Source organism: Onychomys torridus, chromosome 6 (genome assembly GCF_903995425.1).
Source record: "Onychomys torridus chromosome 6, mOncTor1.1, whole genome shotgun sequence".
NCBI classification, from domain to species: Eukaryota; Metazoa; Chordata; class Mammalia; order Rodentia; family Cricetidae; genus Onychomys; species Onychomys torridus.
The window spans coordinates 67,439,803-67,461,548 of record NC_050448.1 but is presented as its reverse complement, the minus strand read 5'-3'; the positions used below and the strand labels follow the sequence as shown (position 1 = coordinate 67,461,548).

Here is a 21,746-nt window from a genome sequence, read left to right as displayed (position 1 = left end):
CTCAGGACCTCTGGAAGAGCAGCCAGTGCTCTCAACCTCTGAGCCATCTCTCCAGCCCCTATTTACCGGATTCTTAGCTTTCATGGGAAAGGTGACCAGGACCTGTTCACCTTGCCTCCTATCCTGTAGCACCTTGCAGGAGTCCATCTCTGTCCACACGGGCCATTCTCATGGCCAGATGCCAAGTGACATTTGGGGAGATGACTTCTTCAGTATCTCATTTAGTGAGCAGGTACTGACAAGTGTGTGCTGGCAGCGGGTATTACAGAGGGAACCCACAGTCACTGGTGAAGTCTGCACCGATTCACCTCCAGCTTTGCATTCTGAGCAGTTCATCACAGCCAAGGGAGACGCTGCCATTAACTATGCCCAGAAGAACTACTCATGGGCAACGGGACCAATGACCTTGTCTTGGATGGAGTTTACAAGCTAACCAGCCAGTGCTCCAGCCTTGTTTTCCTATGCTTTGGGTAGAAAACTGGCTCTACGTTCTCCTTGCTGCTGATGGAATGTCACTCTGCTGATTACAGATGGAGTTCTTCACTTAGCCTGCCCTGGGTTTTCACAGCCACCTTTAAACACTACAACTCCACCTTCACTACATTATCCTGCAGAACTCCCGTTGTGTCTTCATGGGAGACAATGAGGTCACATTTGACATAAAAACTTCGATATTGCCAGGCAGTGGTGTTGCATGCCTTTGATCCCAGCACTAGGGAGGCAGAGGCGGGCGGATCTCTGTGAGTTCGAGGCCAGTCTGGTCTAAAGAGTGAGTTCCAGGACAGCCTGGGCTGTTAAATAGAGAAACCCTGTTACAAAAGAAAGAAAGAAAGAAAGAGAGAGAGAAAGAAAGAAAGAAAGAAAGAAGGAAGGAAGGAAGGAAGGAAGGAAGGGAGGAAGGAAAAAGAAAAAGAGGAAAAAAGAAAAGGAAGAAGAGAGAAAAGAAACCTCAATACTGAGTACCCAACCTACATTAACCTTACGGCCTTCTTAACCAGATCATTCTCCCATTTGACAGCTTTCCATTCCCACCTCCCCGCAGCTGCGTCCGCCCCTGTCTTCTCTGCTGAGAAAGTTTATCAGGAGCAGGGGTCTTTAGCGGAGGTCACTAGTGCTTACTCTGAGCTAGCCGACCAGATGGTAAAATGTGACATCACCACAGTAAACACATGGCTTTGAAGCCTGGTGTGCCATGGTGATATGTCCTAAAGAGGTCAGTGCTACTGTTGCCATCATCAAGACCACATACAGCAGTTTGTTCTCATACTCTGGTGGCCTCAAGGCCGGGATACATCTCTCCCAGTGTTACCTGATAGAGACCTGGACCAGCTACAGTGAGCTACAGTGAGCTGTGTGCATGCCGAACGCCACCACTGCCATTGCTGAGGCCTGGGATTGCCAAGCCCCCAAATTTGACCTGATATGTGCCAGGTGTACCTTTGTTCACTGGCGTGTGGGTGAGGGAAGAGGAAGGGGGGCTTGTGAGGCCCATGAGGACACTGTGGCCCTAAAGAAATATTATAGGGAGGCCGGTGTGAATGCCGTTGGGGGGAGAAGGAAGGGGGTACAATCATCCACTCCTTTCACTGCAGCTGCAGCCCTTATTTCTGGAAATTTACCTTCAACCTTAGTTGACAGCTATTAAAAGCCTCCTGATTAGATGATCTTCTCTCACCTTAAAAAATAATCCATCTGCTGGGCAGTGATGGCACATGCCTTTAATCCCAGCACTCGGGAGTCAGAGGCAGGTGGATCTCTGTGAGTTCGAGGCCAGCCTGGTCTACAGAGTGAGTTCTAGGACAGCCAGGGCTACACAGAATAACCCTGTCTCAAAGAAAAAGAAAAAAGAAAATCATCCAACATTTCTAGTTGTTTGTGGCTCCAGATTTCACCATACTGACCAGAATTCAATAACCTAACACTGTTCTGGTCCAGTCTTTTCCTCTGAGCTCCAGCTGCACCAGAAGCATATGGAAACCTCTACCTGGGAATCTACAGGCACCTAGGTTCAATGAACTGTTACCACCCACCCAAACCTCTTGTTTTAGTTTCTCATCTGGAGGTCATGTCCCTCAGGTCCTTCCTTTTCTGAGTCCAGCCAACGGCACTTATGAAGCAGCTTCTATCTCCTGTACCCTACATGCAGACTCTACTTCCCACAACACCTTGCACCTGTCACAGAAAAGCCTTCCTCATGCCATTTCCTCTGCCCTATTTCCTGCTCAGTCATTCGCACGCCCAGGTCCAATGACAGCCAGGTACCGTCCTTGAGTGAAATAAGGTGGATAGAGAAGTGTTCCCATTGATCGTGCAGAAAGGGATACAGACCTGTGTCACCAGCTTTTTCAATATTTCAAGAAAAGTAGGGGGCTAAAGAAAGGGCTCAGTGGCTAGAGTGCTTGCTGCTGTTACAGAAGACCCAGGTCCAGGTTAGGGTCCCAGCACCTTTGTGGGAACAACTGCTTGTAACTCTAGCTCCAGGAGATCAAAAGCCTCATCAGGCCTAGGTCACCTGCACACACACACACACACACACACACACACACACACACACACACAAAATAAATAAATAAATAAATAAACAAGTCTTTCAATAAATCTCTCTCTCTCTCTCTCTCTCTCTCTCCCCCCCCCCCTCTCCCTCTCCCTCTCCCTATCCCTCTCCCTATCCCTCTCTCTCTTTCTCTTTTCCAGTTAGGGAGTTGGAAAGAGGGCTCTGCAGTCAGAAGGGCATACTTCTGTGCTGGCAGGCTGCAGTTCTGTTCCCAGTACCCGTGACCCATGGCTGATTTCCTGGACCTAGGGGGTCCCATGCCTTCCGGCTTTCCAGGGCACCTGTACTCCACTCAGACTTAAAACTTAAGGAAAGCTACTTTTAAAAAACAGGGCTGGGCGGTGGTGGCGCACGCCTTTAATCCCAGCACTCGGGAGGCAGAGCCAGGCGGATCTCTGTGAGGCCAGCCTGGGCTACCAAGTGAGTTCCAGAAAAGGCACAAAGCTACACAGAAAAACCCTGTCTCGAAAAACCAAAAAATAATAATAATAATAAAAATAAAAAAAACAGAAACATGCCAGGTGTGGTGGCATAAGCCTTTAATCCGTACTCAAGAGGCAGATGGATCTCTGTGAGTTCAAGGCCAGCCTGGTCTACAGAGTGAGATCCAGGAAAGGCACCAAAATTACACAGAGAAACACTGTCTGGAAAAACAAGAAAGAAAGAGAGAGAGAGAGAAGGAAGGAAGGAAGGAAGGAAGGAAGGAAGGAAGGAAGGAAGGAAGGAAAGAGGGAGGGAAGAAGGGAGGAAGGAAGGAAGGGAGGAAGAAAGAAACCAAACAAACAAACAAAAAAACCAGAAACACAAATAATCATGAACCGTCTACTGTTTTGTTTTTTGAGACAGGATTTCCCTATATAGCCCTGGCTTTCCTGGAACTCTGTAGACCAAGCTGGCCTTAAACTAAGAGAGCTGCCTGTCTCTGCCTCTGCCTCCGCAGTCTGTGATTAAAGACAAGAACCCACCACTATCCAGTCATCTGCTATTTTTTAAGCATGGACAATTAAATAATGGAGATACTGAAAGCCTGTCTCAAAAAAAAAAATTCTCCTAACACTTCCTGTGTAGAAAATACACTTCAACATTTTGCTCTCTCCACATAATTCCCTTTTCTTTTTATTTAACTAGAGTTATTTATTTTAAATACCAATTGTATCTGTTTGAATGGCACATGGGGGGGGGGGGGGCGTGTGCCCTCAGGTCAGACTTGTTGGCTCCCCTGGAGCTGGAATTACAGTTGTTTGTGAACCATTCACTATAGGTATTGGGAACTGAACTCTGTTCCTCTGGAAGGGCAACAATACACGGTCTTAACGGCTGAGCCATATCTCCAACCCCGAATACCCTTTTTCATCTTTTTATCCTTGTTGAGTTTTTTTTCTCTTTGGAGGTTTTCCTGGCTCCAGTCCAGATAGAATTACTAGTAGCCCTCATCTCGGTCTCTGAGCATATCCCTGTCTTCTCTGCAGTGCCTTAAAGTATATTGTATTGTGGTTATTTGTCCTCAAAAGCATATATATACGTATAGATGTGTATATTTGTATATGTATACGTGTGTGTGTGTGTGTGTGTGTGTGTGTGTGTGTGTGTGTTTCATCGTTATGCTGTCAGTATTTAACTGGCATTTGACACAGACGCTCCTCTGGAAATGTTTGCTGACCTTAGATCCTGCTTAGACTGAAGGCTGGCGAAGATGATGGCGCAATACGGGTAATGAGTGCGGATGACCATTAGAGGGCAGACTAATCCCATGGCGCTTCGGCCCAACGGCCCAGCTGTTTGGTGTCCCCAGACTCCTCGCGCCTTCATTTATTCTTCCCATGTTCATTTCCAACTACAACCTCACAGGTCCCATTTTAATACTCTTCTACACAAAACACTCGAATGAGGTGACATCTCTTCGCTAACCACCCACTCCTCCCCGTCCCCACTTTCCATCATTATTTGGGAACTGAAGAGTTAACTCCGCCCTCCCACCTGGTCATCTTGCTCAGTTAATCGGCGCGATCTGGGAGGCGGCGGAGAAGAAAGGGGAGGTACTCATTGATGGACTGTGTAACCCGGACTCTGGCTCGCCTCCACTCGGTTGCCTTTTCCAGAAACCCTCCCAAACTCCTACAAGCCACACACAGCTTTTCCGGCCGAGATCCAAACAAGCCTCTATTTCCCTCTTCCCCAGAAGGAGCCCAGGTAGGAGAGGAGAGCCCAGGAGGGGCGCCAGGGCCGGGGAGCAGCTTCCCTACACCTCCCTCCTCAGCCTTGCTCTCCCCACGGCCTGTGCGCTCCGCCCGCCCGCGGGTGCTGCCCAGGGAGGGAAACCTCGCACAGCGGCAACGCGGAGGGAAGAGGGTCAGCAATAACCACGCGCACTCCCGGGGGGGGGGGGGGGGGGGCAGCCCTAGCCCAGGCTGGGAAGGAGCCGGGATTGGCTCCCTGGGCTTTCTTGTCACCGAATCTGGGAGGGGAGAGGATTCGCTGCCTAGCTCGGGACCTTGTGGTCCCGTCCCCGTCCCCCCGCCCCTCCCGCCTCCGGAACGGCCGGAGACTTGAGCCAGCCGGACGCCCCTTCTGGCACACTCCTGGGGCAAGCGCGAGCGCACACTCCCCTTTCCTCGCTGGCGCTCCCTCTTGCCTCGCTCTCTCCGGATCACTCGCTCGCTCTCTCCTCTCTCTCTCTCTCTATCGACTCCCTTCGGGTGCTGCGCTCGCTCCCACCTGCTCCGAGGCGCCCTCCGCTCCCGGACGCGCCCAGCTCAGCGCGCTTACTAGAGGACCGGACCGACGCAGCCCCGGCAGGCGGCGTGCCCTCGGGGCTGCGGCTGCGACCCACCCCGGCCCTCGCTCTTGCTCTGCCTCTCTGGACGTCCGCGATTCGCCCCTGAGCCTGAGGACTGCGAGCGGAACATGGTGACAGCGCTCTCCCGCCGCCGTTGCGCTCGCTGAGGCCATGCCCGGCTCCCGACGCGTCGGTCCGCGCCTGCAGGCGCTGCTGCTGCTGCCACCTCTGCTGCTGCTGCGGGGCGGGCACGCGGGGGACCTGACGGTGGCCGTGGTGTTGCCTCTGGCCAACACCTCCTACCCGTGGTCTTGGGCGCGCGTGGGGCCGGCCGTGGAACTGGCCCTGGAGAAGGTGAAGGCGCAGCCGGACTTGCTGCCGGGCTGGACGGTCCGCATGGTGCTGGGCAGCAGCGAGAACGCGGCGGGCGTCTGCTCCGACACCGCTGCACCGCTGGCTGCCGTGGACCTCAAGTGGGAGCACAGCCCCGCGATGTTCCTGGGCCCCGGCTGCGTGTACTCCGCTGCCCCGGTGGGGCGCTTCACCGCGCATTGGCGGGTGCCGCTGTTGACCGCCGGCGCCCCGGCTCTGGGCATCGGGGTCAAGAACGAGTACGCGCTGACCACGCGCGCGGGGCCCAGCCACGTCAAGCTGGGCGATTTCGTGGCGGCGCTGCATCGACGGCTGGGCTGGGAGCACCAGGCGCTGGTGCTCTACGCGGATCGGCTGGGCGACGACCGGCCTTGCTTCTTCATAGTGGAGGGGCTGTACATGCGGGTGCGTGAGCGCCTCAACATCACAGTGCATCACCAGGAGTTCGTCGAGGGCGACCCCGACCACTACTCCAAGCTACTGCGGGCCGTGCGGCGCAAGGGCAGAGGTGAGGCGGGCACCCACCCGGACCCCTGGCTCTCGGGGCCTTCTCTCTGGCCTGTCCAGGGCCTGGCATTTCTCCCTCCTTTGGGAGCCAGGCATCCTCCTGGCTGTTTTAAAGTCTTGCCCAAGACGACTTTCCTACCTCGGAGTTTCTAGTTCCCTCTCTTACAAACCCTTCGGCGCCGGGTTTGCATTCCTACCCTCTCCCCCCCCCCCACCCCTTTCCTCCAGTCTCCCCGTGACCTTCCTGCCGCGGACTTTTCCTGAGTTAAGCGCGGAAGGGCCTAGTTCTAGCGCTACTGCGTCCTCTGCTTGGTGCCCGGCTTTTCTTCTGCCTGTTTTCGCTCTATACTGCCACGTTCTCTCTCCCCCAGTTTCTTCTATTGCTCCCACACGAGCTCTCGGGTTCCTTCACCCGCTGGCCATTCTTCCTGCGCTCTTGGTCTCCCACCTTCTGTTCCCTCCTCTCACCTCTCCCCCCCCCCCACTCGGCACACCTCCTTCTCCCATCTTTCACGATCCCTTGCCAAGGCCCAGACTGAGCCAGGAGTTGGTACCATTTAAAGACTACAAACTCAGAATTCCCTCCCTTGCAATGCCTGTGTGTTCATTAGTGTGTGCCCCCCTCCCTCTCTCCTTCTCTCCCTCCCTCCTTCTTTCTCCCCCCCCTTCCTTCTCTCCAGTTATCTATATCTGCAGTTCTCCGGACGCCTTCAGGGCCCTGATGCTTCTGGCCATGGATGCTGGCCTGACTGGGGAGGACTATGTTTTCTTCCACCTGGATGTGTTTGGGCAAAGCCTTCAGGGTGCTCAAGGCCCTGCTCCCCAAAAGCCCTGGGAAAGAGGAGATAGGCAGGACAGCAATGCCCGCCAGGCCTTTCAGGTGAGTGCTGGGGTTGTTGACACATCGTCTCTGGGCACTATGCCCCTACATGTCTGAAATGATTCCAGAAAACAGGTTTTGGATAGTCAGAGAGTTGTACAATGAACTCCATGGGATTTGGGGGCTTCAGAATCAGGAGGCTAAACAGATAACAGAATGGATCTGAAGTAGGAAGATATTAAAGACCCATAAACTAGACAGTTCTTGAATCTTTTGCTCAAGCATGGAGGCCACCTCATAAAGGACACAGGGTTCGATTTGATCTTTTTCTTATTTAATATTTCTTGTTTACTTTTTGTTTTTGTTGGTTGGTTTTGAGCTAGGGTCTCTCTCTATATTCCTGGTTGTTGTCCTGAAACTCACTATACAGACCAGGCTGGCCTCAAACTCAGATTCTCTTGCGTCTGCCTCCTGGGTGCTAGCTAGGTTTAAAGGTGTGTGCTACCACATAAGGTCATTCAGTTTGATCTTGACCTAAACAAAGAGGCTGGTCTTGGAGGTGGGACCCCAGATGGTTGGGACCCCATGACACAGGGAGGACTGGGGTCAACTCCTAGGACTCCCCTTTTTCCCTGATGCCTTCCTCAGGCTGCCAAAATCATTACTTACAAAGAGCCGGATAACCCTGAGTACCTGGACTTCCTGAAGCAGCTAAAACTCTTGGCTGACAAGCAGTTCAACTTTACCATAGAAGATGGCCTGGTAAGGGGTGGGTCCTAGGAACCGCCAGTGTGGAGCTCCAGACCCTAATTCATGGCTCTGCCATTCTAGCCTACTCTCTCGGGCATTCCATTATTCCATCTCCCCTTCTTCCTATTATTTCTGTTTCTCTTTTGATGATGGAGGGAGACAATGGCAAATACATCCCTTGAACCTCAAGTCCTCATCAGGGAAATGGGAATGATATTCTGCCCTATCTACCTAACATGACTCCGAGTAGGGAGCAATGGTAGATGCAAACGTATCTTTTAAGGGTCACACATCTCTGTGGAATATGGTTGTTTTCTGTATCCTCTTCCAAGCTCCCAGTACCCCCCCCCCCCCCCGCCCAGTTCCCTACCCACAGCACTTCACTTTGTCACTCTCTGCCCTGTCTGAGCTCTGCTTGCTTCTGCAGGAGAATATCATCCCAGCATCCTTCCATGACGGGCTCCTGCTCTATGTCCGGGCAGTGACAGAGACTCTGGCACAGGGGGGAACTGTCACTGATGGGGAGGACATCACACAGCGGATGTGGAACCGAAGCTTCCAAGGTCAGGGCCTAGAACTAACCGGAATGGGCTGCTTTGGGGGTGGAAGTGAGAGGGAGCCCAAGGTGCCCCAGCAGGAGACCACAAAAAGCCTGCTATCCAGCCAGTCTCCTAAGTTCCATAAAATTCTGTGTCCCTAACCTGCCACTCCCACCGCCAACATAGCTGTCCTTCTCACCATTACACATGTGTCCATGTTTGTGTCTACATCTCTAACTCTGTCTTGAGAGAGAGAGGATTGTGATGAAGTGAGGTATCTCTGAACCTCCATTGTTTCAGAACACAGCTTTCCTCCTCTATGTCCCTAGGTGTGACAGGATACCTGAAAATCGATAGCAATGGAGATCGGGAGACCGACTTCTCCCTCTGGGATATGGATCCAGAAACAGGCGCCTTCAGGGTAAGTTCATGCACCAAGAAGACAGTGCCAGGCAGGAATGGTGTCTCCTCCTCCTCCCCCTCACCCGCCTCCCCAGCATCCCTGCCAGGTATGAGAATACTGGATAAGGCAGGCTCAACTCCTCAGTCTAGGGAGCAACCAAAAGGATCAGGGTGCAGAGGGAACTCCGGGTCTGAAGAGAGAGCAGAATCCTTCCCTTGAGGAGTTCCTAAGACAGCTGGGACCCCATCCTGGCAGAGACAGGTACTCAGGGCCACGAAGAAGGCATGTGTGCACCTATGTAAACACAGCAGGGCCAGGAAGGGACAGAGGTCAAAGGCAGCGAGAATCAGATCTACCAGTGAAGGCCTGAAAAAGACGTACAGGGATTAGTCCTGCAAGTGTAGACTGAGGTGTTTCTGTCTTGCAGCCAATGCCAAGCTTCTTGAGTAGACAGTTGGGGTTTCCAATGGGAGTTCCTATGGGTACTTCTCTGCAAAGCCTTTTAGTGTTCAAGCTTTTTGCCCCTTAATGCTTTGGGCATAGATTTGAACTCTCTGGATAGTCACAGCAGGAGCCTGGTGAATAGCTGGTAGTCCAGAGACAGGTCCTAGAAACAGAGATTGACAAGCAGGAAGCAAGATGGTTCAGAGGCTACAGGCACTCACCTCTCCTGATCTCCCTCAGGTCGTCCTGAACTATAATGGGACTTCCCAGGAGCTGATGGCTGTGTCAGAACACAAATTATACTGGCCTCTGGGATACCCACCTCCTGACATCCCTAAGTGTGGCTTTGACAATGAGGACCCAGCCTGCAACCAAGGTGACTGGCCCATGCTTCCAAAGTCCTGTAGTGGAGACAGTGCCTCCTCCCTGGGGAGTTGGAGCTTTCTGCCTGACTGAGACTCCCTTTATCATCTGTTAGACTATGAGATGATTCCCCTTTCCTGTTGTCTAACCCCAGTCTCTCTTCTGCAACATGGACCCTCCCGCAGACCGCTTTTCCACACTGGAGGTTCTGGCGTTGGTGGGCAGCCTCTCTCTCATTAGCTTTCTGATTGTGTCCTTCTTCATATACAGGTAAGTTAGGGACTAGGTATGCTAAGTGAGGCTGGGGAGACTTGGGAGCAGGTTGGGGTATAGCTACAAAGCCCCATCTAGGAACTCAGAGGGAACAGAGAAGTTGGGAATGGCATCATAGCAGAGGGGATACTGATGTGGAACTGGCATCTTTTGCTGAGTTCAAAGCAGTTCAAAACCTTCAGGTACTGGCCCAAAGTAGTTGGCCCTGAATGATGAGCCCTGATGTGGGCCGGGGGATGACCCTGAACTGGAAAAGAGGTGTGAGAGAGCCCACGCCTGCCCTCCAGTGCGTGTGGAAATGAAAGTCCAGGGTAGGATAAGGAAACAGGAAAGAGAGGGGAAAGAGCAGTGCTGACTGAGCACATACTGTGTACCAGGCACTTACATACTCAGGACAACATTTCATCCTTGTAATAGCTGAGGATGACGTAGCAGGCACTGGTGGCGCGTGCTTCAATCCCAGCACTCAAGAAGCAGAGGCAGGCAGATCTCTGTGAGTTCTAGGCCAGCCTGGGCTACAAAGGGAGCTCCAGCACAGCCAGGACTGTTACACAGAGAAACCCTCTCTCAAAAAACAAAAACAAAAACAAACAAACAAACAAAACCAAGAATGAAGTAGAAGCTGGGTATGGTGGTGCATGCTTTTTAATCTTAGCACTCAGGAGGCAAAGGCAGGTGTGTCTCTGAGTTTGAGGCCAGCCTGGTCTACAGAGTGAGTTCCAGGACAGCCAGGGCTCCATTGTGAGACCTGTCTCAAAAAAAAAAACAAATAAATAAAAATGTAGTAAAAGTCAATATAGACCTCTGTGAGGTCCCCAGGCCTCCCAACTCTTAGTTCAGAGAACAGGACTCCCTAACTCATCTCTTAGCACATGAAATGTCCCAGGGCTCTGAGGGGCTGCTGCGCACCCCGCTGGGCCAGCGGCTCAGGGGCAGACTTCACATCCCAGGAAGATGCAGTTGGAGAAGGAGCTGGCCTCAGAGTTGTGGCGTGTGCACTGGGAAGACTTGCAGCCCAGCAGCCTGGAGAGGCATCTTCGGAGCGCTGGCAGCCGGCTGTCTCTGAGCGGGGTGAGGACACTGCTGACTCTGGAGGGCGGGACTATTTGAGTACCAAGGGTGATGCCCCATGAGTAAGTAGAAGAAGGTGATCTTAAGCTAGACTCACACCTGGAATCAGGACTTGGGAAGCTAAGACAGGAAGATTGCTTCAGGTCTGAGGCTAGCCTGTGCTACAGAGTGAGACACTCTGTCTTAGAAAACCAAAACCGGTGGCGGCGGCGGCAGCTGCGGCAGCGGCGGCGGCGCACTCCTTTAATCCAGCACTCGGGAGGCAGAGGCAGGCGGATCTCCGTGAGTTCGAGGCCAGCCTGGTCTACAGAGCGAGATTCAGGACAGCCAAGGCTACACAAAAAATACTGTCTCAAAAATATTATTAATTAATTAAAAATAATAATCAAAAGCAAAACTGAACAAAAGAAGAAGTCTACTCCCAGCTCTGCCTTCCTTCACTTGCTGTCTCTGACATTGTCTCAGATGCGGGTTGCAGCTGCAGCCTCCCTGACAAGGCTATTTCAAAGGTCAAAGGTCTAAGTAAATACACAGTCATGAGTCTAACATACTACATAAAGGAGGGTAAGGGCCAGCCTCGGTGGCTCACACCTGTAGTCCTAGCTTGGGAGGCTGAGGCAGTAGCATTGTTAGGAGTTCCAGGGCAGCCTGGGCTAAAGTTGATACCCCATCTCAGGAGGGTGACACAGATAAGGGGCAGTGGGATTGAATCTAGACTTTCTGGGATGCAGACTGGCCCCTGGGGCTGACCATGCAGTCTGTTGTTCTTCTCTGCAGCGAGGTTCCAATTATGGCTCCCTTCTGACCACAGAGGGTCAGTTCCAAGTCTTTGCCAAGACAGCATACTATAAGGTAGGTCTGGGGAAAGAAAGACGGTTGATCCTTGGGACCCACGTGGATCCCAGTGTGCTCTGAGAACTAAGAGATGGTTCTGAGGTGGGCCACCAGAGGACAGGGGTGGGCTTTTAGAACGAGGTGGTAAGGACCTGGGGTCATGGATGGGCATTCAGAAGCAGTTGGGGGTGGGGGTGGAGTGTCTCAGGCCGTACCCCGCACAACACATCTCCATTTCTTGCTCAGGGCAACCTCGTGGCTGTGAAACGTGTGAACCGGAAACGCATTGATCTGACACGAAAAGTCCTGTTTGAACTTAAGCATGTAACGTAGGGGAGCGAGGCCACGGCCTGGGAAGGGACCCGTGGGTGCTCCAAGAGAGTTGGCCAACAGAACTGATTATGGAGGGATCTGTAGATCTGGGATGGGCCCTTGAGTCTTGTGGGTAGGAAGAGGGAGATCAGTTATGAGAGATCACTGGGTCCCCACAGGTAGACAGCCTGGAGGACAAGAAGTTAGGGAGCAGATTCTGAGGAAGGACATGTTAGCAAACACATGACTTGATGGGGTGTGAAGCCTCTGCCAAGGGCCTTGATGCTGTCCCAACCTGCAGATGCGAGATGTGCAGAATGAACACTTGACCAGGTTTGTGGGTGCCTGTACCGACCCCCCGAACATCTGTATCCTCACAGAGTACTGTCCCCGTGGGAGCCTACAGGTAAGTGGAACAAGGGGGTATGTGTGTCAGGAAACTTGGCTCTTACCCCACTGACCATATGAGCCCAGATAAGCCTCCCTCTTTCTGGCTTTTCTCGGCCCTCTCTGTAAATTGGGGGGTCGGGGTCGGGGGCAGGCATGGTGATGGCACTAGAGTGAATCCAAGTATCCTGTTATATCAGTAGCTCCCTTGTGCCCTCCTCCTATGCCCAGGGGGTTCTGACTCTTGCTGCCCCAGCAGGACATTCTAGAGAATGAGAGTATAACTCTGGACTGGATGTTTCGGTACTCACTCACCAATGACATTGTCAAGGTGAGTCCAGAGGAGCTCATTGGATGCCAGGCAAGGGCTGGGCACGGTTGGAAGTCACATTCATGCCCAAGCCCTCTGCCTTCCTAAATTTCCCAGGGAATGCTCTTTCTACACAATGGGGCCATTTGTTCCCATGGGAACCTCAAGTCTTCCAACTGCGTGGTAGATGGGCGCTTTGTGTTAAAGATCACGGACTATGGGCTCGAGAGCTTCAGAGACCCGGAACCAGAGCAAGGACACACTCTCTTTGCCAGTGAGCCTGACTCTTGACCCCTAGGCTTTGGCTGCCAACACAGCTGAGAAGGGCAAGTGAGGCCTAGCCTCTGTCTCACGCGGGTACATCTCTCACCTCTAGGCTCAACCTTCATTGGTTAAAGAGGTCAGACTAAGTGGTCTCTAGTCCTCTGGTTCTTGGCGCTGTGCAGTGTCCACAGAAGGGCTAGCCACTGCCTTGTTCCCAGCTAATCTTAAACTGTCCCATGCTTTCTTACTTTTGTTATTGCATTCATTACCCATGAGATACAATAGTCATCTGCTAGTTTTCCTATCAGAATGTAAAGTACCTTATCCTTTAGCTTTGGGGCCTCTCCTTCCCTGACTCCTTGCCTCTGATCCACAGAAAAATTGTGGACCGCACCTGAGCTCCTGAGAATGGCTTCCCCACCTGCCCGTGGCTCCCAAGCTGGTGACGTATATAGCTTTGGCATCATCCTTCAGGAGATTGCCCTCAGGAGTGGGGTCTTCCATGTGGAAGGTTTGGACCTCAGCCCAAAAGGTGAGGATCATGTGACCTATACCCCAGCCAATCTTGACTAACCCACCCCCAGAGAGGGAACCTCTGCAAACACCCCTACCCTTCCTTCTGGAGTGGGGAGTCAACCACTGTCCTTTGCTGCATGGCTGACAGTGACCAGTCCACTCTGCCCTCTGGTCTGGACTTATCCCACCTGCTCCAGCTGGTTGACCAGCTAGGTCCTTGATAATACCACTCTTCAGTGTATACCCCTTCCCACACAGAGATCATTGAGCGTGTGACTCGGGGTGAGCAGCCCCCATTCCGACCCTCCATGGCTCTGCAGAGCCACCTAGAGGAACTGGGGCAGCTGATGCAGAGGTGTTGGGCAGAGGACCCCCAGGAGCGGCCACCCTTCCAGCAGATCCGCCTGGCGCTACGAAAGTTTAACAAGTTAGTGGTCTTTTCCCACCTCTGCCAGCATAAAGCCCGCCTTAAATCTGTTTCTACAGTGGCAGAGGGAGCCCACTGCAGCCCCTCACAGCCTCACAGGCATCTGCATGTGTGTATAACTTGGCTGTCCCCACAGCTCTCTACCGTTCACCTTTCTTCTACCAACATTGACACTCCACACCCTTCCTGCCCTCAGCCCTACACTGACCCCTAGACTTAGGATAAATAAGAGTAGATGGTCCAGATACCCCCAGCCTCTTCCCTCCTGCCCCCTTAGTCTCAGTCCTACTCAAAGGTCCCTACCTCAGCCCTTCCTTCAGGCCCACTGGGGCCTAGCCTCCCAGACATGTCTCTCGGCTGCCTGTGTGCCCATCACTGTCCTCAACTCATCTTGTCTCCCTTCCTCTCCACCTCCTTCCAACTCACTTGGGACATTAAGAATAAATAAGATAGCCAGCTCCGCTCTGAGGCAGGTGGATGTCTGTGGGCTCGAGGCCAGCTAGGACTGTTTAGGGAGACTCTGTCTCAAAGTGGGGGGAGGGGAGTGTTGAGTGCCTGAATGTGGGCACTGCCAGGCAGGACCAGTCATCTCATCTGTGCCCCCACATGCCCCACGGCCCTCAGGGAGAATAGCAGCAACATCCTGGACAACCTGCTGTCACGCATGGAGCAGTATGCGAACAATCTGGAGGAACTGGTAGAGGAGAGAACCCAGGCTTACCTGGAGGAGAAGCGCAAAGCTGAGGCCCTGCTCTACCAGATTCTGCCTCAGTGAGTGCCGGACCGTGGAGTCGAGCATGCTCACGCTTGCACACATGCCCATGATCACATAGCCCACTCCCCACCCCACCTCACCTTCTGGTCTCTGCCTGCCCTCACCCCCTCAGCTCTGTGGCTGAGCAGCTGAAGAGAGGCGAGACAGTCCAGGCTGAGGCCTTTGACAGTGTTACCATCTACTTCAGTGATATCGTGGGCTTTACAGCGCTTTCGGCAGAGAGCACACCCATGCAGGTAGGTGGGGTTCGGCCACAGGCCAGGTAGGGTCATCAGCTTGGCCTTCTGGTTAGCACTCCTCATTTGTCCCTGGTGGGAACCCACCTTCCCCGTTTCTCTTGGCGTCCCTTGCCTTCCAGGTGGTGACCCTGCTCAATGATCTGTATACCTGTTTTGACGCTGTCATAGACAACTTTGATGTGTACAAGGTGAGGGTGTGAGTGGGTACAGGAAGGACAGGCAGACGTGGGCAGAGTCAGAAAAATGTTCAGTGGAGCACACTGGATGGGGGAAAAAAAAAGCCAGACAGTGGTCACGCCTTTAATCTCAGCACTCAGGAGGCAGAGGCAGGCATGTCTCTGAGTTCAAGGCCACCCTGGTCTATGGAGTGAGTTCCAAGACAGAGTTACACAGAGAAACCCGGTCTCGAAAAACCAAAAGAAAACAGAGACCAAGGACAAGGGCAAAGAGACACAGGGGACCCAGGAACAGACAGAGGACCCAGGATGGAGGAGGAGTACAGTGACAGGCGGATTGATAGGGACTGAGTGAGAGATGGTGAACACGGTCTGGAAGGCTCACCAGCACAGGGAAGGCTCCAGTCCCCCTGTTCCTCATTCTCACGCCACACCCCACAGGTGGAGACCATTGGCGATGCTTACATGGTGGTGTCGGGGCTCCCAGTGCGGAATGGGCAGCTCCACGCCCGAGAGGTGGCCCGAATGGCACTTGCTCTGCTGGACGCTGTGCGCTCCTTCCGCATCCGCCATCGGCCCCAGGAGCAGCTGCGCTTGCGCATTGGCATCCACACGGGTCAGCCCACAGAAGACATCGGGAGTCAGATCCAGGAGGCCAAAACTAGGGAACAAGCGGTTGTCCTTGCGTGTAGTCCCCTTATCCCCTGCCTTTCCTTACACATCCTGGGACCACATATCCCAACTCCTACCTCTTCTGGAGTGCCTACCTGCCTCCTCTGACATCCCTGGGCTTCTTTTTCCCACCCAGGTCCTGTGTGTGCTGGTGTTGTAGGGCTGAAGATGCCCCGATACTGCCTCTTTGGAGACACCGTCAACACAGCTTCAAGAATGGAGTCCAATGGGGAAGGTAGGTAGAATGTCCCTTCTAGAGGGAATGAGAAAGGCGGCAGCTGGCAATGGCTTCCTGCTGCTTATGCCTACCTAGTTTCTCAGCTAGCTCCCAGCCTTCTCTCCTCCCACACTGCCTTTTCATAACACACATCCCCCACATTGTAAATCTAGGCTATTGCTCTGTGTGTGTGTGTGTGTGTGTGTGAGAGAGAGAGAGAGAGAGAGAGAGAGAGAGAGAGAGAGAGGAGAGAGAGTATACACACAGTGGATTGAAAATGCGCTAAGCCCACCTTACCCACCTTACCTATGAACATCATTGCTTAGTTAGGTACCTGGATTGTTTTCAAGGCACTTTCCTTACCCTACAACTGAGCAATGCAATCTAACACAACCCCCTTTCCCTTTGTGTGTGATATTAGAGATTTAACAAGTGCCCTGACACTGAGGTATGTGATAGAAGATATTTATATTCTTTATTTTAATGGGGATCTCATTAAGTTGCTCAGGCTGGTCTTGAACTTATAATTTTCTTGCTGTAGTCTCCAAGTAGCTGGGATTACAGGCCTAAGCCACCAGCTTGGAAAACAAAGTCTATTTTATAATAATAAAGTATTGAATGTGCTCATGTACCCACAAAGATAGGTGTTTTGCTGGTGAGATGATCAGTGAGTTAAGGTGCTTGCTGGCCAAGCCTGATGACCTGAGGTTGATCCTTGAGACCCACATGGTACCAGGGGAGAATGGATTCTCACAAGTTGTCCCTCTGACCTCCATATACTCACCACATATCCACATGCATATGTACATACAATAGGTGAATAAGGTCAGGCAGTGGTGATGCACACCTTTAGTCCCAGCACTCGGGAGGCAGAGCCAGGCAGATCTCTGTGAGTTCGAGGCCAGCCTGGTCTACAGAGCAAGTTCTGGGACAGCCAAAGCTACATAGAGAAACCCTGTCTCCGAAAAACAAATAAATAAACACCACAATATGCCAGGAATGTTGGACATAGCTATAGTGCCTGTACTCAGGAGGCAGAGACAGGCAGATATCTGAGTTCAAGGCCAATCTGATCTATACAGAGAGTTCCAGGACATCCAGAGCTACCTAGTGAGATATTGTCTTGAAAACAAAACAAAAAACATCCCTGTCTCCAGAGCGAGATCCAGGACAGGCACCGAAACTACACAGAGAAACCCTGTCTTGAAGGAAAAAACAAAAACAAAAAACCACCCCCACACACAATGTCCAAAAATGTCCTCTCACCCTGATACATAAATAAATGTAGTTTAAAATGTAGACTTATGAGAGAGTGCAGTATAAAATTGTCATTCATCTTTTCTGGGCCTCAACTACTTCTACATACAGTATTCCTGTTTGTGGGCTGTAAAGGATCTAGCAAAGCTCTGGGTAGACAGTAGGCATCTAATAAATGCTTGTTTCCACCCCGCCCCTTGGTCTTGCCTCCTGCCCCCTCTATTTTTGCCTGCTAGGTGTTTGTTGTTTGTGAATAGTATCTCAAGTTGCCAAGGCTGACTTGAGTCCTGATCCTCTGGCCCTCACCTGAGCGCTGAGACCACAAGATTATACCACCTTGCCCAGTTGTATTTTGCTTGGTTTGGTTATTTTGCTATGCAGTCTGGGTTGACCCCAGTCCCTTCCCCCAGAGCCTCCCAAGTGCTAGCATTACAGTTCCCTGCTGTATTTGACACAATTCAATTAAGTAAATAGTTATCCAACAACTCCCTACCTCCAGGCTGGGCGAACTGAGAAGGCCATGTGACCTTCACCTGACCCAAAGCCCAAAGAAGTCCTGTTCAGCTGCTAATGTTTGCACCTATGTTTGGGGCTGATGTGGAAAGAACCTCACTCTTAGATCATCTTTCACAGAGCACATTCTCAGAAGTGGGTCAGCAACACAGGATACCATGAAGACATGGGTCAGAGTGACTTCAGAAAGAATGTGGGAACAGTGGGTCCTCCGTGACCTCCTACCATAAAAAGAGTCTCCCTGCAGGTGGTGCATTTCTATAATCCCAGCACTCACTCGGGAGGCTGGGGCAGGAGGATTCCAAGTTTCAGGCTAGCCTTGTCTACAGAGTGAAACTACATTTCACAAACAGATGTGTGTGTGGTGGCGGGGTAGGGCATCTAGAGATGGCTCACTGGGTACGATGCTTACTATTCAAGCATGAGGACTTGAGTTTGGATCCCCAGATGGGCACTAGAGCGTGTAACCCCAGCACTGCCAGGAGGGATGGAAACAGGTAGATTCCTGGAGTTCACGGACAGCCAAGTCTAGCCCAAACAGGGATCACCACAGTAAGGCTCAGACTCAGTGAGACCCTATGTCAAAGTGGAGAGTGACAGGAAACCCAAAATTCACCTGTGCCTCCAGGTGTGTACACATGTATGCATACTGCCGTGTACGTACACGGCAAACACACACACAATATTGAGTCAAGTAATTGATCACAACTAACATAGTGTTTCTTGTGTGCACACTGTGTCCAGATACTTCGCAGGTGCTTTATTTGCTTATTTGAGGTGCTGGAAATCTAAGCCAGGTGAATGAGAGTGGGGTTAACTTCATACAGCACCCACCCTTTGAAAAGAGCACTGTTGCTGTCAGCCTTTTACAGACTAGGGAGACAGGGTTTCTCTGTAGTTTTGGTGCCTGTTTATCTTAGTTACCTGAGGAGTCTAAGCTGAGCCCCTCTGTAGTTAGAGTTAGAACAGCATCTGCAGTGTGGGTTCCTAACCAGTGCTGTGCACCCCTTCGGGAGCTGGCTGAGTCTCAAAAGCAATGTTGTGCAATAGTGTTTTCCACAGTCACAAAGATGCTCTGTAATCCATAGGTACAGTATTGTAGCCTTGCATCTCATCTGCCAGTTGATGACTTAAAAGATATCCAGCGAGCTGGATGGTGGTGGCGCACACCTTTAATCCCAGCACTCGGGAGGCAGAGCCAGGCAGATCTCTGTGAGTTCGAGGCCAGCCTGGTCTACAGAGTGAGAGCCAGGACAGACACCAAAACTACACAGAGAAACCTTGTCTGGCAGGGGTGGGGGGGGGGGGGGATGTCCAGCAAGCTGAGAGTATAAATAACTTAGTCCTTAGAGTGCTTGCCTAGCAGCAGAAAGCCCTGGGTTCAATCCCTGACACCACATAAACCAGACTTGATGTTTGCCTGTCACCCCAGCCCATGGGGGTGGAGGCAGGAAGATCAGGAGGTAAAAGTCAGTTTAAGTAACTTATCTCAAAAGAGAGTGAAGAGGGCGTGGAAGGGCCAGGGTGATGGCTCAGCAGTTAAGAGCACGTACTGCTCTTGTAGAGAACCCAGATTATGTACTCACACTTTACAAGGACAGTCTAGGACTTCCTGAGCTGAAGGAAGCCATTGCTATCCACCCCACATTCCCAGTCTTACCCGCTGCTCCCACCCCGGCGCTCCTCAGCTTCCTCCACCCCTGTCCTCTCTCTAGCCCTCAAGATCCACTTGTCCTCTGAGACCAAGGCTGTGCTGGAGGAGTTCGATGGTTTTGAGCTGGAGCTTCGAGGGGATGTGGAAATGAAGGTAGAAAATGAACGCTCTAGATCCCAGAGGATCCCGCGGCCACTCCCAGCCTTAAGGTTCTCAAATGATTTGGGCAAGTTCCCTACCTAGCCTCCTCTTTATTTCTTCCAGGGCAAAGGCAAGGTTCGGACCTATTGGCTCCTGGGGGAGCGGGGGTGTAGCACAAGAGGCTGACCTGCTGCTCCTGCTGTCCCTCTGCTCACCTCCCTTCCCTGTGCCGGAGATGACAGAGGCGCCCAGCTTCCACCTCCCCCACAGCAACCGAACCACTGCAGAAAGATGAGGGACCTGACTGTGTTCCAGCAGTCACCAGCTGTGACCTCTGAGAGAGGGTGGAGATGGAGGGGCCTGGAGGGGACCCCCTGAAACTCACAGGGCTGACTGAAATGCACAGTCACTCCCGGTGGCACATGCACCCTGTCCCACCCTTACTCCGCTGCCTGCCAAGGTTGGGAAGGCGGCTCCTTGTCTTCCCTCAACTCTGCTCCACTGTAACTTTCTTAGTGAGGGAAATCGCCACCTGCGGGAAATCGAAAAAGAGACTCTAGGCGCTTGCAGGCGGTGAGCAGTCGCGGGTCACAAATGCTCCCCCCTCACTCCCACCCTACCCCACCCCACAGACCTTGCACACAGTGCATGAGGAGAAGAAAGGCTGTGGTGTCCATGCCTTGCTTCTCCTATGAGCAAAAACCATTAAAGTCTTTCTTCCTGTGAACAGTCTCTTCTTGCCGGGAAGAGGGTTGCTGGGAAACAGTCATGTTCTTTCTCTGCTTCCAAAAGAGTTGCCTTCAACTTTGTTTCTTTTTTGTTGTGGTTACAAATTTTACACTTTTAATCGAAGAGACCACAGAATTTCTCAGCAGTGCTAAACTTTTAAGAGTCCCAACTAACTTTTGTTTACGTAGGTTGTGTTTGTTGATGCTGGCCTTGTTAAAAATTAAAAAGAGGCAGGCCTGTAGTCCTAGCCACTTACTGAGGCCGACACAGGGAACATCAAAGGTTCAAGGCCAGCCTGGACAACTTAATGAACTCATCTCAAAAAATACACTGGCCCTAGATGTTGGCTCACACCTGTAATCCCAATATTCTGGAGGTGGGATCAGGATTCCTGAGAAGATAAGGCCACACTGGGCTACATTCTAAGCCAGCCCAGGACCTTGACCCAAAAAAGGTCTAATAAAGAGGTCGGGGATGTGGTTCAGCTGATAGAGGGCTTTCCCGTGGTGCATCAATCTCTGGGTTCTGTCCTGGAGGTAGAGGCAGGAAGATCGTAAATTCAAGGTCATCCTTGGTCACATAGTGAGTTCAAGGTTTACAAAGACATCTTTTTTTTTTTTTTTTTAGTTTGGTTTTGGTTTTGGCTTTTTCAAGACAGGGTTTCTCTGTGTAGCCCTGGTTGTCTTAGAACTCATTCTGTAGGCCAGGCTGGCCTCAAACTCACGGAGATCTGCCTGCCTCTACCTCCCGAGTGCTGGGACTAAAGGTGTGCGCCACCACCGCTTAGCTCTAGATTTATTTTGTGTGTATTGAGTGTTTTGCCTGTTTGTATGTCTGTGCACATGTGTGTTATGTCTGGTACCCTGGTACAGAGGCCAGAAGAGGGCAGTGGATCTTCTGGAGCTGGAGTGACAGGTGGTTCTGAGTCACCATGTGGGTGCTGGGAGCTGAACCTGGGTCCTCTGCAAGAGCAGCAAATGCTCTTAACTGCTGAGCCAGCTCTACAGCACCTCCACTATCTCCCCACACCAGCAAGGACTTTCTCAAGAGAAATGGGCCTTTTCAGTGGGGGGCCATGAGTGCTGCTAACCACTGAGCCATCTTTCTGGCTCCTCATGGAGCCTTTTGTTTTATTTTAGATATTGCTTTGATTTTTTTTTTTTTTTACTTATTTTGTGTGTGTTGTAGGGGGCAGGCTCACACAATCACTACATCTACGTGGAAGACAACTTTCAAGATTCTCTTCTCTCCTTCCACCATTAGACTGGCCATTAGGGGTCCCTTTGAAACTCAGTTGCGGTGTGGGAATGGGGTTCTTCCTCTTCCCTACACTCCATTCCCTGTGTCCGTGTAGGCAAATGTGACTTCACCCCCTGCCCCTCAGGAGGGCTGGAAATGCCCTGGCTGTTGGCTGAACGGCTTGTCTAGTATTCATGAAGCCCCAGGTGCCA

The 21,746-nt window shown here is 51.9% G+C and overlaps 1 protein-coding gene across 2 annotated transcripts; it reads left to right on the top strand.

The window, feature by feature from the left end:
* Positions 1-4,398: 4,398 nt before the first annotated feature.
* On the top strand, positions 4,399-20,290 carry Npr1 (natriuretic peptide receptor 1). 2 transcript variants are annotated; one of them, XM_036190910.1, is made up of 23 exons: positions 4,399-4,744; positions 5,280-6,210; positions 6,890-7,089; positions 7,678-7,791; positions 8,207-8,342; positions 8,648-8,739; positions 9,406-9,541; positions 9,714-9,798; positions 10,752-10,872; positions 11,650-11,724; positions 11,953-12,030; positions 12,320-12,424; positions 12,662-12,736; positions 12,833-12,989; positions 13,356-13,511; positions 13,754-13,922; positions 14,547-14,693; positions 14,810-14,933; positions 15,056-15,124; positions 15,554-15,728; positions 15,921-16,019; positions 19,487-19,578; positions 19,690-20,290. In XM_036190910.1, the coding sequence occupies exons 2-23, from the start codon at positions 5,502-5,504 to the stop codon at positions 19,750-19,752; spliced, it is 3,177 nt and encodes a 1,058-aa protein (XP_036046803.1). In that variant the 5' UTR covers positions 4,399-4,744; positions 5,280-5,501; the 3' UTR covers positions 19,753-20,290. The 2 variants fall into 2 exon arrangements, with proteins under 2 accessions (XP_036046803.1, XP_036046804.1); XM_036190911.1 differs by having other exon boundaries at positions 4,400-6,210; positions 12,665-12,736.
* The last annotated feature ends 1,456 nt before the right edge of the window (positions 20,291-21,746 follow it).